We start from the raw sequence: 15,631 nt of genomic DNA, 5'->3' as shown, positions 1-15,631 counted from the left end.
GTCTCGAGCATTTTTCTAAAAAAAAGTGGTCTAATCATCATCTCATTATGAGTCTTCCAAGGGATGCACCATCCTTTGCTCCGCCCAAATCCTATTTTATTTGCGAAATTTGCTCTGCCCATATCCGCCATGACATGCTCCGAAGAAAGCCACCAAGCGTGAGCTCTGGCCAGCGAAGTTTCACGAAAAACAAACACAAGCGCGGAATACCCATTCCGTGCAACAGGAGATTAACTTGAGCAAAGTCGCGCATGAGACCTTCATCTCACACGGCTCTAACTGGCATGAAGATGGATGGACACTTGGCACGATGGGCTAGTGGCCCGGAGTTTCTGCCTGGTTTGCAGGACCTGCATGCATATAATACTCACACTTATTACTTGCATGACAAGCAACTCTTACGTTGGACGCCAATCATGGTTGTTCCACTGGCTGGCTACCATGACAAGCAAGCACACCATGTGGATCAGATGAGGAGAGTGACGCGGCACCACTTGGCCATGCCGGTCGATCAGCTCGCCCACCCCACCTTGGCCAAACCAAGCGCTGGCTGATAACCGAACAAGAGTTGGAGGCACCTATCGAGAGCAAAAGCAAAAAAATACCTTATCGCAACATATATCCGAGGAGTAGGCGAGAGGCCAAACTGGTCTAGCTACCTCCTAGGAGAAGAGCACCGATCGATCGAAGAGAAGTTGTGTTTGTTGACGATCGCGTGTCGACATCTGCATGCCCAAGAAATTCACGGCAAAAAATGTCGACGCGTTTAGGAGTGAAGTGGCGTGTCCGGCGTTCAAGTTGGGATCATGTCAGATGATTATTGAACTGCATACCTCTCTTTTCTTTCGTGATTATTGAAGTGTATGCCTCGACGCCTCTTTTAGAAGCTAGCGCCAACCACCACGGGCACAGTCCACATGGCAGCACGCATCCCGTTCGTACGTGCGTCTCCGTCAGGCTTAACTCGCCCCGCCCGCACGCAACAAGGTGTCGACTCCGATAGATCGATAGCTCCATCTCCGTGATATGATATGATATGATATGATATATGATAAGCAACCAATTGGTCGATGTTTCTGGAAACGACGATCCACTTGAACGAACTAAGCCACGCTGAAAGCAAAACAAACTAATGGCAATGATGACGACGCTGACTCTTAATTTAAGCAAGTTATATACTAATAACTTTGTTCTTCTAATGAGCACGTAGAAATGCGTCTCGCTCACGGTGCCAAGCAAGGGCAGTGAGTTTTCAAGAAACACAGTTACAACGCGGACGCTTACAAGCGTACGCATACATTAATCTCTATGAACCCACATACACACGTCATGCCTTCGAGTTGGCTGGTCTTGAGATTGACAAAATCACGTCTCGCGATCAATGAAGATGTCACCCCTTCATGAGAAGAATATTTCGTTTTTATGAATCTCATAAGAATCAGATTTGATGCTTAATGAACTGAGATACAACCGTCCTCCTAACCATCGGAGTGAGCTCTTCGCTTGATCATGGATGGATCGACCGGGCCGACTTGGCGTGCGCAACTTGACTTTGTGACACGTACGTACGGCAGCAAGGCGACCAACTTCTCTTGGTACCGGTTCAAGCAAGCAGCACCGTCCGTTCATCTTGACGCCTTCTACGGCCTGTCAGTATGTCACGCTCCTTTTGTCTCTTGCGTTTATTATTGAGGGCTGGGACTCTAGCTGCAAGTGATGGTAGGTGAAATGAACTACGAGCCAAGCACTGACTCATGAGCCACGAGGTGATCATCTCGCAGGAAAAGAAAATGACTACTGACACGATGCTCGTTTCTTCTACTCCGTACTTTGTTACAGAAGAAGGAAAACGGAAATTTTGTATGGTTTTCTAATGCAAATATTGAATACTTTTTACCAAAATTAATGTATCAACATGATACACAATACTGCCTTCTGCAACATCTCCGGTATCCGCATAGTGAACAGTGAAAACAAGAACACCATGGAAATATTTAAAAAGATGCGAGAGCCAATTGTCATGCACATAGAGCGCCGGCACCATCTAATGTGAGATCAGTCCGCCAACGCAACACCTATACAAAACAAAAGACATATGGAATGCCCCATCTGAACTTATTTTGGTGGCGTCCTTGCTTTTCATGATTTACTTACAAATTGGCCCTACTCTTGTTTTCATTTTATTTCAAGGAGCGAACTTGACATTTCTTATAATATTGGAAACTTTATTTGAGTGTGAATTCATGATATAATTGGTGGCACATATCTATGTTTTTATTTGTCAAATTGATGCTTAAAGTTAAAACACTGAAATGCGTGAACGCCATGCAAATTAGAACGGATGGAATTTTTAAATACAAATTTTATTATCAAGTTCGTAATGTCCTCATCTAAAAAAAATGTTTTGAATGTCCTAAGTATCTAAGTAAATTTGAGAAATAAGTTATTTTTCAGTGATTTTCATAGCTCGATACAATTCAACTCATGTGTGGTAGATTCAGCCACTAAAATCATTGGGATATATGACCGAGATTTCACAGTGACAACATGTTGTTTGTTCTGTGGCCTATCCAATATACTAGTTTTTTTGTTGCATCGTATCGAATATACTAGCTAAACACCAGTGTGTTGCAAGGGAAAATAAAAAATATTATACTATCACTTATGGGACTCGCGCTTGATTTCACACTATGTGATAGCGCCAATTTTACTATTTTTTGTCCTTTTGTATTCAACATGTATCAAGAAACGCCAACTTCTCGACCCATCCTTGTGCAAAACATGCATGCACATTAGAGTTGCGAGTTGCTTGGTGGACTCCCCTCATGTTTCCTCATGGCTATCCTAATGGCTAATCGTGTGGGTGCTTATGATGGTTGGATAAAGCTCTTAGGCTCTGTTTGTTTAGGCTTTTGCTTCTACTTTTACAACTTTTCTACTTTGACCAAAAAGCCATAAAAAGCTTCTTTTAGGGCTTTTATGGCTTTTGATGAATCAATAATAACAATATTTAGCTTCAAAAGTCAGAAAAGCTCTAAAAGCACCTATTTAGAAGATTTTATGGCTTTTTGGCCAAAGTGAAAAAGCTGCAAAAGCATAAACAAAAGCCCAAACAAGCAGGGCAGTAATTCCCTGCAAAAACAAGATTTGAGAAGGTGGTAAATTTGTAATTTAGGAAGGAGAATATTCTCTGTAAAACAACTAACATGGGCAGTGAAGATACGATGGTATGTCTACGATTCAGTAAAGCACTGTTTTTAGGAGAGAACATAAAGGAGACATTTGCAATTGAGGAAGGAGGTAATTGTGATTTAATAGCAAAAAAGATTGTTGCTCTCTGTTGAGGCATGTTGTTCTCCGTGCATGTCATTCAGTGATACACAGACGATATTCCTGTGAAATATTTTTAGGAAAGGGCGTGCTCGTCATTTTACACCCCCCACCATCAATCTCCGGCCCGTCCGTCTATTTATAGCCGGAGCGACGACGGCCATCGCCACCATTAACCAGTCCACAGACAGGCACCGGTCGTGAGGCAGAGAGAGAGAGAGAACCAGAGCCGGACATGCAGCGCCTCGCCTCCTCACGGAGGCTCCTCCAGGCCGCCCTCGCCCCCGGCCGGGCGCATTCCAGCCTCTCCGCGGCCGCGGTCGCCGCCGCGCCGGAGAATGGCGCCGGCGCCCCCAAGATGCCGCCGTTCGCGTACACGCCGCCGCCGTACGACGGGCCGCGGGTGGCGGAGGTCGCCCAGAAGCGGGCCCAGTTCCTCAGCCCCTCGCTCTTCCACTTCTACGACCGCCCTGTACGTGCCCCCTCCCTCGCCCTCGCCACCCTCCATTTTCTTGGGAACGAACCACCGGATTGCTTGAAAAAAGGAAAAGAGAAACGAAGCTCGATTTCCATCTCCATTTCTATCCTACTCGAGGGAAATTGTTATAGATCAGATAGTACCTGATTTCGTGGTTTAAATTCCCCACTCTAAAAATCGCCGAACACGAACAGTACAGGTGACATGTCTGAGTTAAAATGATGAGCGAGGTTGTCATAATCAGGCAAACGATTTGTACAAATCTGCTTGTTCTGGTCGATTTTAGTAGTTTTGTGGTGAGAAAAGATGGTCTTTTTTTGGTAGTCCTTGCCCGAATTGTGGTGACTGGTGGGATCTGGAAATCACGGAGCTAAGATTATCAAAAAAAGGGAATCATAGAGCTAATATTGTTAGTAGTAGCAACAGAGTTCTGCACTCCATTGGATCTAGAGTACATCTGTACTAGTGTAGCTATGCTTTATTGGGACCAGATGAGTCAAGCACAAAAACGTTGTGGTTGTATCTTATCACTGGCAGCTTCGCACAACGAACTCCTGTGCAAGTCTGTGATGAGATCTTACATCTGTGGCTGGAGCACCAGTGTTTCATAAAGAGAGTGATCACGGACAACTTACTGGTTTCCAACTGCACATGTATTGCCAAAGTTATAAAATACTGTCAAGGTGGGGTTTCTGCAGATAGTGTCAAAAGTTGTGTACCTACCATGCTCACGGCTCACCCACCAACCTTGGAGCTCACATGCTGTACTCAGAGCAACACATATAGCACGTGTAAAACATATTTTTCTGTGAAGATATATCCAATTTGCACGACACAAAGAAAGAAAATGGAAGAGGTAACTCTTCCGTCAGTTAGCTCTTTCAGATCCCCTTGAACTCTTGAAAAAAAGCTTCCGTGAGAACAGAGGGCAATAGGACAAAAAGTTAGCTGTTGTTACTTCAATATACCTCTCTCGGTACTTTCTGTTGGATTCAATGTACTGGTCTGACCAGGACAAAGAGTGTAGCTTGGTGATTAAGTGTGAAAAGCTAGCATCATGCAAGACAAGTTGCGATTTCAGCACTGAAAATTGATTCTTTTTTCACTCAACAACTATTGCAGTTGAACATAGTCGATGGAAAGATGCAGTACCTGTTCGATGAGGATGGCCGCCGCTACCTGGACGCTTTCGGTGGCATTGCGACCGTTTGTTGCGGGCACTGCCATCCTGATGTGATCGAAGCCATAGTCAACCAGGCAAAGAAGATACAGCACTCCACAGTTCTGTATCTGAACCATGCAATTGCGGACTTTGCTGAGGCTCTGGCGGCCAAAATGCCCGGTGATCTGAAGGTACTGTCAGCCTAGTAAAACATTACGCATCTCAGTGCCTGAAAGTACTTTGGAATTTTATTATGGCTTAAAATGTAGGGTATGTCTGATACACATAGATTATTTTGTTTGTTTCATTGAGCCTCATGTGAAGCTCCTCTTGTTCTCTGCAGGTTGTTTTCTTCACAAATTCTGGCACGGAGGCAAATGAGCTTGCACTGATGATCGCTCGGCTTTACACTGGTTTCCATGACATTATTTCACTTAGGAATGGATACCATGGGAATGCAGCTGCAACAATGGGTGCCACTGCTCAATCCAACTGGAAATTTAATGTTGTCCAGGTAAGGAAATTAAAATACTACTCCCTCCGTTCGGAATTACTTGTCGCAGAAATGGATGTATCTAGTTGTATTTTAGTTCTAGGTACATCCATTTCCGAGACAAGTAATTTCGAACGGAGGGAGTATATTGAAAGATGCCTTGTTTTACTTCATGGCTTATTAGTGACATTTACTCATTTGCAATGTGTCCAGACCGGAGTGCACCATGCTCTTAATCCAGACCCATATAGAGGCGCTTTCGGGTCAGACGGAGAGAAATATGCCAGAGATATTCAGGAAACCATTGACTATGGGACTACAGGAAGAGTTGCAGGTTTCATTTCAGAAGCCATACAGGTATGCTAATACCAACACATTGTCCTACTATCACCATGCTCAAAAGTGAGATTTCCTAACGAAACAATTGGAATGTTCCTCTCTGCAGGGAGTTGGTGGAATAGTGGAATTAGCACCAGGATACCTGCCTGCGGCCTACGATATGGTGAGGAAAGCTGGTGGCCTCTGCATCGCCGACGAAGTTCAGGCGGGGGTTGCGCGCACTGGAAGCCACTTCTGGGGATTCGAAGGGCAGGGCGTCATCCCTGATATAGTCACTATGGCAAAGGTGAGTTCTGATGGTTTCTCCAAAGTTTTCATACTTAAAGAGTCCATGCATTCCATTATACTATGTCATTAGGTTCAGCTTCATCAGTGTACACTGTATCAAACTATAGGCTGACATGTTTCCTGTCATTCTTCCTCAGGGCATAGGGAACGGAATACCGATAGGAGCGGTCGTTACCACACCTGAGATTGCTAAGGTGTTAACCCGCAGGAGCTACTTCAACACCTTCGGTGGTAACCCTGTCAGCACAGCTGCCGGCCACGCTGTTCTCAAGGTACTGGAGAAGGAGAAGCTGCAGGAGAATGCGTTCGTTGTTGGCTCCTACCTGAAGGAGAAACTTAACGCTCTGAAAGAGAAGCATGACAGTGAGTACCGGATAGAAAAAATCACATCGCAAACACATATACCTCGAGGATACTTCTGTTACTTACATTCGGCTTCTTGCAGTTATCGGCGACGTTAGGGGGAAAGGCCTCCTTCTCGGGGTCGAGCTGGTGACCGATCGCCAGAAGAAAACTCCGGCGAAGGCTGAGATCGCGCAGGTCATGAACCACATGAAAGGTGATTGATTACACGAACTGACGAGCTCTGTCGCGTCTCTGTACTTTCGCAATTATAAAACTGAAGTAGCAGAGCTTTGGACCTGATATCCGAGTGTGTTCTTGTCTGAACAGATATGGGCGTGCTGGTGGGGAAGGGCGGTTTCTTCGGCAATGTGTTCAGGGTGACGCCTCCGTTGTGCTTCTCCAAGGAGGACTCCGGTAGGATCTGCTGCTAGTACTCACATTCATAGCATAGATAGATGTTATCTTGGCTTCTGATACATAACTGTAACTTTGCGTCGCAGACTTCATGATCGAGGTGATGGACATCGCGCTTTCGAAGCTGTGAAGAGGCACTGCTCTCATCGATAAATAAGAGATGATCTGCGAAACAGCACCTCGTTGTCTCGTGTTCTGTCTTGCAAACCCATGATGCGCACATGCGATCTGCGCCTCCTGAACATTAGTATGATGTACTGAGTAGGAGCTCTATGTGACCAATAAGTTCTTCGTAATAAGATATTCAGATGTGTTATGGCAGCTTTTATGATACATGTATCCTGCATTCTTCCTGCTATCCAGAAAACAAAGCATTGCCACATTTACTTGTCAGAACTCCAGGTGATTGGAAAATTTTGAATTGACCATTAATATCGTAAGCAAAAATGTTTGATAATCAACTGGATATGGAACATTACTGTAGTTAAATTACAACCATATCTAGGCCTTTTCAGGAGAGTAAATAGCAAAAAAACCACCACAATTGAGTCGAAGTTTTCAATGCTTCACAAAAAAAACACCAGAAAACATGCATTTTGGTGGGTGTTTGATGACATTTGCACAATTGTGGTGGTTTTTATTGAGGCATAGAAAGAACTTTATATTTACATTACTAGATTTTTCAAGTTGTTATAAAGGCAGGATGATCAAAGACATGTCTAGGTTTTCCTGGAGTGGGGATCCCATCCCACTAAGAAGAAATACCACTTGGTTGCTTGGGACAAAAGTGTGTGTCCCAAAAGACCAAGGGGGTAGGCATTTTGGATCTCAAATTTATGAACAAAGTCTTCCTTTCTAAAACATCACTGTCCAGAAAGTTATTACTAGTGTTTCCAGTTTTACTAGGTTCTGGGATGATCATTACAACGTTGTGCTACGTAGGGGAGGATCTTGTTTCAAAACTCGCCTCTACTGTGGTGGAGATGAACAATATCACTTTTTTAGGAACGGAGGGAGTAGATTCCAAACACTGTTAGTGTCTTTTAAAATGAGAGCTCTCACACCACAAAACAGTAGTCGAACAAAATACTTGGACTGCACCAACCGCCATGGCATTTGACATAAAGATGTACGAAGGCACTAAGAGCTAAGACATGCTTCCGGACATCGTTTTTTATGCCAAACAATTAGTATAATGCAAGATTCGGTTAATAGGTATTTAAGACATGGGAACAGAGAATGAACTCTATTAGATACAACATCAGTACCTCTTGTCTGAAGCACCTTCAGGAGCATCCTAGTTAGGTGGCACGGCTTGCTTCCGCGAGAAGCATTGTTGTGCCTCTCGAAAATTTAAAAAATATGCTTTTTTCTTCCGATTTTCCTGTTTTTCATGAAAAAAAAGTTCAACAAAATCTATTAAAATGGGATCTAGTTTTAAAGATCTCGATGGAAGAAATCCAAGGGTGAAAATGATTCGAGATTTGAATGCACAGTTTAAGAAAGAAAATGTTTTAAATAAACGAATCTACGAAATAAAAAAACTCTCAGGATGTAACAAGAGGCACGCCTGAGAAGGTGAGAGTAACCTTTGCAAGGGTATCCCTTAACTAGTGATTTAGAATGTTTTGTTTTGTTTGCGAACGTTTGCTCATGGGCGCGCACCTGGATCGCCATCTGGATAGGGTGTATGTACTACTATGATGCATGCATGGTGTTGTGTTTTTTTTAGGGTATAGTGCTGTGTTTGTTGTTACGGTATGAAAAAAGAAATAGAAAACAGTGAGTGAATATAATGAAGGCACGGATAAACCGTTTCTTGTTTTCTTTGGATTCAATCATCATCAATTATCTCAGCCATACCAGCATACCCCATGTCCTTCTTGGTTCAGGTATGCGCATGCAAGCCTTCTCGATCAGTTTTCAGACAAGGAATCTGTTGGGCAAGCAAGGATTCAGACAAAGCATCCCTCCCTGTTGGCAACTGAAATTCTACATCTTACAAGATTGGGCAAGTCGCACAAGTGCTGAAAACTCATCAAGGCAAAGCAAAAAATAAATAAAAATATCATCTCCGAGGAGACACAAGCATCACGCAGTCCAACCAAACAGTTAGTTCACGAACGAGCGCTGTAATCCAATCCCAGCTGAACACAGCATGCACGTAACATAATGGTGTGTGCAGTTTACCTCGAGCCATCCTCCTAATCACAAATAATATATGAGCATCAGACAGTACTAACTAGAGGCAGATTAGACTCCAACCTATCCCAAATTAGATACAAGTTCACTCCTTGTCATGGCAGGGTACCACGGTTAGAACCATACAGACAATGTATTACTAGCTACCAGTACATACTAGGGCTTGAGCTACACCTCTATGTCTGACTTGCGGACGAAATACACGGTCATCCTGAGCTTTTTCGTGCTCTTTGCCCGTTCAAAGAGAGCGATATCCCCCTCCTGCACATCATTGTCGGCGACGAATTTCTTCCAGCCACTACGAATCCACCTCATACCATTCTGATTTATTACCACTTTGGCTGGCTGCTCCGTCGTGCTTCCTTCCGACTGAAGCACGAGACGCATTCTTCTGCTTATGTGTGGAATGTATCTTGAACCGTATTCCTTGCAGACGTCCTGATCAGCAGTGTTGCATGAGAAATCAAAATTTCAGATCAATGTCTACTACTTCAGTGGAATGAATGATTCACACGTACAGTACAGTCGGTATTTATGTATTAATACATGAATTTTGATGCATTTTTAGATGAGAAATTGGTCATGCACAGGGCTTTGTAATGTAGTGATTGCACAAGTAGGTCTCAAGATCATTTAGTTAACAAATCAACGCAATCTATCTACAAACAATAGGTCAAAGAGTATGTATTTGAACTCACCAAATGATGGGTATTAATCCGGCTTTTGGTCATTAGTGCCACAAAGATAGGAAGTTCAGATTGAATCGCTTGAACTTTCTCCTCAACTTTCTTCTTCTCCACATTAGTTAGAGGTGTCCCTTTTTCAGATAAAATGTAGGGATGCTGGGAAGGCCCCTTGAGATTGCTGGTGGAGCTATGAGGTTCCAAATCGACCCCAAACTCCACAGATGCTCGCTCATTCAGCGTGTGAGCTTCATATCCTGAAAAGCTTGCACAACCCTCATAAGATAAGCATAACATAACCAGAAGCAATTTGGAAGTTGATAAAAGGAAAAACACACACATAAATATAGCGTTATAACCTGATTTAGCAGCAGATGGGGAGGATGTTGAAGCCACCTTTTGAGCTTTTGCACAGTGACTAGGTGCCTGCTTCTGCCGCCTACATGATTTTCTAGTGCCTTCTTCCACAATATCATGAGCATCAGAACAACTCACATAGTAGCATGATTTTCTAGTGCCTTCTTCCACGATGTGATCATCATCAGAACTACTCACATAGTAGCATGATTTTCTAGTGCCTTCTCCCACAATGTGATCATCATCAGAACTACTCACATAGTAGCCTTCTTCCACAATGTGATCATCATCTGAACTACTCACATAGTAGCATGATTTTCTAGTGCCTTCTTCCACAATGTGATCATCATCAGAACTACTCACATAGTAGTCTGTATGAGGGGTTGGATCGGTTATTTCAAGTGAATCTTCACAAATTTCTTGAGTGCTAGAAATATTTCCCGTATTAAAGCATGAAGAGGTTCTCTGATGAACACTTGTGCCAAGAATACGAACTTCAAGGCGTTTTTTACCCTTGGTTATAAAAATAAGCAAGTCATTCTCTTGTATGCGATTAGCATCTACAAGATTACTCCACCCATATTGGAGGACTATTTGGTCATCACCGTGCTTGCAAGCTTCAACACCGTATATATTGTCATTAGGGGCTTCTAGTTGAATAGTAGCTTTAGATGTGTCCTCTTTGAAATGTTCCACAAGCTTTAACGGTAAGTTCTGCAGTAACCCAAATAAAAAGACATTATTACAACGATGGAGTCTTGAACAGTAGGAATGAGGTCAATAACATAACCAAGAAATTGTTAGGGAAAAGATCCAACTTACAACAGAGCAGTCCTTCAAGTTGACATTGCTTTTGTTCATGACTGCCACATAAAGGGGAACTTGAGATCTCATGGTACAAGCTATTTCACGTACTTTCTCATCTTGTGCTTTGGTTAGATGGCAGCCAGGTAATGTGCTATAGCCAGAGTCAGTGGAGGTCTGAACATGTCCAGGATCAGACAGTAGTTGTTCTGCACATCAAGCACATTGTTACAATGACCACAAAAGCACAGTACAAGTAGTATTAGACTTTAGAATACTAAATTAATCTTACCATTCAGCACATGATGATCGCAAATAGCGCCAGGTGGAACACCTCCAAAGCTCTGAGAAGGTGGTTGAGAACAGGAACTAGCCTTCTCACGACCGTTGGGATTGAATATATGAACCTTAAAGGTAGAGTTCCCACGGTACACAAACCAAAAAGAATAATTTTCTTCTACGTGATGCATTGCGACAAACTTATCCCAGCCAGACTGAAGAACTAGTTCACCCGGCTTTCTACACACTCCAATACAGAATATGCCATTAGGAGCTTCTAGTTTGATGGTCTCAGAGATCATGCTCCCCAAATGGTTTCCAACCTCCCACGGTATGCACTATTCAAGAACAAGGAAGACAGACTTAAGAGTTACAAGGTTCACTGTCTCTGACAATTAAAGCTCCGTGCTATTTTCAGGAAATACAAAAGGGACATGGCAAACAAACGAAACAAAAACTCGTATATTTGGAACACACAGATTATGGACAACAAATGCGCTTAAGTGACATGAGGCATCTTATTATAATTTAGAAATAGCACAATGATGGTAGTGGACCAGAAGTGTACTAAAGTAGGAGTCCTAGTTACCAAATTAATGTCAATCAAATTAGAAATAGCACTAATGATAGTAGACCAGCAGTGTACTATCAAATTAATATCAATCAAAAGAAGTGGATTGATGGGAGGAAGGGCCAAGTTAACTGACCATACTGCGGGTGAAATCACCCGAAGCCACGGCAAAGAAGTGCTCCTTGTCATGTCCCGTGTGGCCGCGGTGGTAATGTTGCCTCCACATGGACATGGTACAGCTCCCGCGAGCGCTCCTCCTCTCCTCTCCTCTTGCAACCGCCGCCGCTCCGACCTGGTGGTTGTGCTACGGAATCAAGAAGAAAAGGAAGCCATTTCCGGAAGGAGAAAAAATAATCCACCATTTTGCCCAGGAATCAAGGAGGAGGCGGTTGAGAGCCTGACCTGGTTAAGCCCGTCCGTCGATCGCCGGCCCGATCTGTTGGTCGAGGGGCCGAAACCCTAGTTCGCCATTAGCTGCGTCTCCTCTGCGCTCGATGCAAATGAAACAGAGGAGGACGGAACGGAGCTCGCTCGGGCGGTCAGGCGGGTGGAGTGGAGTGGCATTTGGCCTGTAATAACCGGGACAAAACTGGGTATACATGCTTTTTTATTTTACTTGGGGGATCGATCGACGAATTCGCAGTCCCGCCACGGCCGATGATCCGGCGAGCGAGCCGCCGCCTCCTCCCGGCCATCCCACACCGCGCGCTCCCGCCCCGCCGCGGCCTCGCGGCCAGCGCGGCGCTGCAGTGGCTGGACGACGAGCTCACCTCGCTCGCCCTCCCCGAACCCGGGCCCGGGGTCGACTCGCACGCGTGCGCCAGGCTCCTGCAGGGCTGCGTCGCGCGCGGCGACGCCCGCGGCGGCCGCGCCGTGCACGGCCACGTCCTGCGGGGCGCCGTCCTGGACCTCTTCTGCGCCAACGTCCTGATCAACCTGTACGCCAAGCTCGGGCCCTTCGCCGGCGCGCGCAGGGTGTTCAACGGGCTGCCGGAGCGGAACACGGTGTCTTTCGTCACGCTCCTCCAGGCCCACGCGCTGCGCGGGGAGTTGGAGGCCGCGGCGGCGCTGTTCCGGAGGCTGCGGCTGGAGGGGCACGAGGTGAACCAGTTCGTGCTCACCTTGCTGCTCAAGCTCGTCGTCTCCATGGACGCTCTGGGGCTCGCCTGGGCCGTGCACGCTTGCGCGTGCAAGCTGGGCCATGACCGGAACGCCTTTGTCGGGTCTGCGCTGGTCGATGCCTACTCCATGTGCGCGGCTGTCGGCGATGCAAGGCGCCTGTTTGACGGGATCGTGGGTAAGGATGCTGTGGCTTGGACTGCTATGGTTTCTTGCTATTCTGAGAATAACTGCCCGGAGAACGCGCTTCAGGTTTTCCGGGAGATGAGGGTGGCGGCTTCTAAGATCAACCCATTTGCTCTGACCAGTGTGCTCAGGGCTGCCGTGTGCTTGTCGTCAGTTGCGCTAGGCAAGGGTATCCATGCCTGTTCAGTAAAAACACTTTATGATGCCGAGCCTCGCGTTTGTGGTGCGCTGCTTGATATGTATGCCAAATGTGGGAATATTGAGGATGCCCGCTTGGCTTTCGACATGGTTCCCCATGATGATGTGGTACTTTGGAGTTTTATGATATCCCTGTACGCACAGAGCAATCAGAACGAGCAGGCCTTCGAGCTGTTCATCAAAATGATGCAGTCTTCTGTGGTGCCTAATGAATTTAGTCTATCAAGTGTTCTGCAAGCTTGTGCTAATATACCACTCTTGGACCTAGGCAAGCAAATTCATAGCAATGCTATGAAGATTGGTCACGAGTCTGAGTTATTTGTTGGAAATGCACTGATGGATCTCTATGCCAAGTGCAGCGACATGGAAAGCTCACTCAAGATCTTCTCATCATTGCGGGATGCCAACGAGGTGAGCTGGAACACAATTATTGTTGGTTACAGCCAGTCTGGTTTTGGAGAAGATGCTTTGAGTGTATTCCGTGAGATGCGTGCTGCTAGGGCGCCTTCAACTCAAGTTACATACTCAAGCGTGCTCCGGGCTTGCGCGAGCACAGCATCCATCAATCATGTTGGCCAGGTTCACTGTTTGGTTGAGAAATCCACATTCAACAGTGACACCATTGTAAGTAATTCACTTATTGACTCATATGCTAAGTGTGGATGCATCAGGGATGCTCGCAAGATATTTGAAACTCAGAAAGAACACGATATAATTTCGTGGAATTCCATAATCTCAGGATATGCTGTTTATGGACATGCTGCACATGCCCGAGAACTTTTTGACAGGATGAACAAGAGCGGTATTGAAGCCAACGATATCACTTTTGTTGCTCTCCTGTCTGTCTACGGTAGCACGGGTTTAGTGAGCCAAGGACTCTCTCTGTTTGACTCCATGAAGCTTGATCATGGCATCAAACCATCCATGGAGCATTACACCTGCATTGTTAGGCTTCTAGGACGTGCTGGCCGTCTGCATGATGCTCTAAAATTTATTGGAGATATCCCTTCAGCACCGTCTGCTATGGTTTGGCGTGCATTGCTTAGCTCCTGTATAGTGCATAAAAATGTGGATCTGGGGAGATTTTCTGCAGAGAAGGTGCTTGAGATTGAACCACAGGATGAAACAACTTATGTCTTGCTATCAAACATGTATTCTGCAGCTGGGAATTTAGATGAAGTTGCTTTTTTGAGGAAATCAATGAGGAACATAGGCGTAAGGAAGGAGACTGGTCTTAGTTGGGTCGAGATGAAGGGTGAAATTCATGCCTTTTCAGTAGGGTTGGAAGACCATCCAGATATGCGAGTGATACATGCTATGCTAGAATGGCTAAACCTGAAAGCCACCAGGGCAGGTTATGTTCCTGATACTAACGTAGTGTTGCATGACGTAGATGAGGAACAAAAGGCTCGCATGCTGTGGGTGCATAGCGAGAGATTGGCTTTAGCATACGGGCTTGTGATGACACCTCCCGGGCATCCAATTCGGATAATGAAGAATTTGCGCTCCTGCTTGGATTGCCATGCCATATTCAAGGTGATCTCCAAAATAGTCAAACAAGAAATTATTGTGAGAGACATCAATCGTTTTCATCATTTTGACAAGGGAACATGCTCATGTGGTGACTATTGGTGATGTTCCATTGTCCATTCATGTATTCAAGGGAGCTGCTCATTGATTTGCATCAACTTTAATACTCCCTTTGTCTGGAAATACTTGTCGTTGAAATGATGTATCTAGATGTATTTTAACTCTAGTACATCCATTTTCATCCATTTATGCGACAAGTAATTCCGGACGGAGGGAGTATACTGGATTGCTGATTGAAATGATTATGTTGACGATTTGCTGGACATAAAAGAGCAGTCTTTGGTCAGCTGAATCATGTGCCACGTGCCAGGTACACTTCTGAACTCAAATCCTGTATTGATCTCTCAATAACATCTGTGCTCATCAATTCTACCTTAATCTGCTAGGTTGGCATCAATCAGCGGGGTAATTTGAAAAAAAAAAGGCTTGCTTGATCTGGACTGAGCAAAGGTAAACATGCCATAGATCCAAAGGTTTTTTTTCCTGAACATATCTGTGTGATGTATATGTACAGAATCTTTTTCTAAGGGAAAACACAAAGACAAAAGGCTTGCGTCTCAATGTATTGAAAAGGTAGAAAGGTTAGTACAGCCCAGGAGGGCAAGACAGGACGCACATTAGGAAAGGAGACAGAGAGAAATATTAGTGCACATCCCAATCAACTGGGTTTAGAACACGCAACCGCAGAGCACCTGCACGAGCCGAATGGCGTGCCTCTCTCCGTAAAGAAATATAAGAGCGTTTAGATCACTAGAGTTTAGATTACTACTCAAGTGATCTAAACGCTCTTGTA

At 44.9% G+C, this 15,631-nt stretch overlaps 3 protein-coding genes across 5 annotated transcripts; 2 read left to right on the top strand and 1 right to left on the bottom strand.

Moving 5' to 3' along the window:
• The first annotated feature begins 3,516 nt into the window (after window positions 1-3,516).
• LOC119348682 (alanine--glyoxylate aminotransferase 2 homolog 3, mitochondrial-like) lies at window positions 3,517-7,231 on the top strand. The gene is made up of 9 exons (XM_037616654.1): window positions 3,517-3,802; window positions 4,931-5,161; window positions 5,314-5,484; window positions 5,677-5,820; window positions 5,909-6,088; window positions 6,228-6,453; window positions 6,536-6,649; window positions 6,763-6,849; window positions 6,936-7,231. The coding sequence occupies exons 1-9, from the start codon at window positions 3,566-3,568 to the stop codon at window positions 6,977-6,979; spliced, it is 1,434 nt and encodes a 477-aa protein (XP_037472551.1). The 5' UTR covers window positions 3,517-3,565; the 3' UTR covers window positions 6,980-7,231.
• A 1,713-nt stretch (window positions 7,232-8,944) lies between these two features.
• On the bottom strand, window positions 8,945-12,302 carry LOC119348681 (B3 domain-containing protein LOC_Os12g40080-like). Of its 3 annotated transcripts, none has more exons than XM_037616652.1 (7): window positions 12,148-12,302; window positions 11,882-12,049; window positions 11,188-11,512; window positions 10,914-11,104; window positions 10,094-10,805; window positions 9,750-9,991; window positions 8,945-9,489 (listed from the first exon to the last, which is right to left on the bottom strand). In XM_037616652.1, exons 2-7 carry the CDS (start codon window positions 11,975-11,977, stop codon window positions 9,220-9,222), a joined length of 1,836 nt encoding a protein of 611 aa, XP_037472549.1. In that variant the 5' UTR covers window positions 11,978-12,049; window positions 12,148-12,302; the 3' UTR covers window positions 8,945-9,219. The 3 variants fall into 3 exon arrangements, with proteins under 3 accessions (XP_037472549.1, XP_037472547.1, XP_037472548.1); XM_037616650.1 differs by having other exon boundaries at window positions 11,882-12,037; XM_037616651.1 differs by having other exon boundaries at window positions 11,882-12,302.
• A 100-nt stretch (window positions 12,303-12,402) lies between these two features.
• On the top strand, window positions 12,403-15,373 carry LOC119350587 (putative pentatricopeptide repeat-containing protein At5g13230, mitochondrial). Its single transcript, XM_037618342.1, has 2 exons — window positions 12,403-15,148; window positions 15,225-15,373. Exon 1 carries the CDS (start codon window positions 12,403-12,405, stop codon window positions 14,881-14,883), a length of 2,481 nt encoding a protein of 826 aa, XP_037474239.1. The 3' UTR covers window positions 14,884-15,148; window positions 15,225-15,373.
• Window positions 15,374-15,631: the final 258 nt, after the last annotated feature.

Source organism: Triticum dicoccoides, chromosome 1B, assembly GCF_002162155.2.
Source record: "Triticum dicoccoides isolate Atlit2015 ecotype Zavitan chromosome 1B, WEW_v2.0, whole genome shotgun sequence".
Taxonomy (NCBI): domain Eukaryota; kingdom Viridiplantae; phylum Streptophyta; class Magnoliopsida; order Poales; family Poaceae; genus Triticum; species Triticum dicoccoides.
This window is presented reverse-complemented; position numbering and strand designations above follow the sequence as displayed.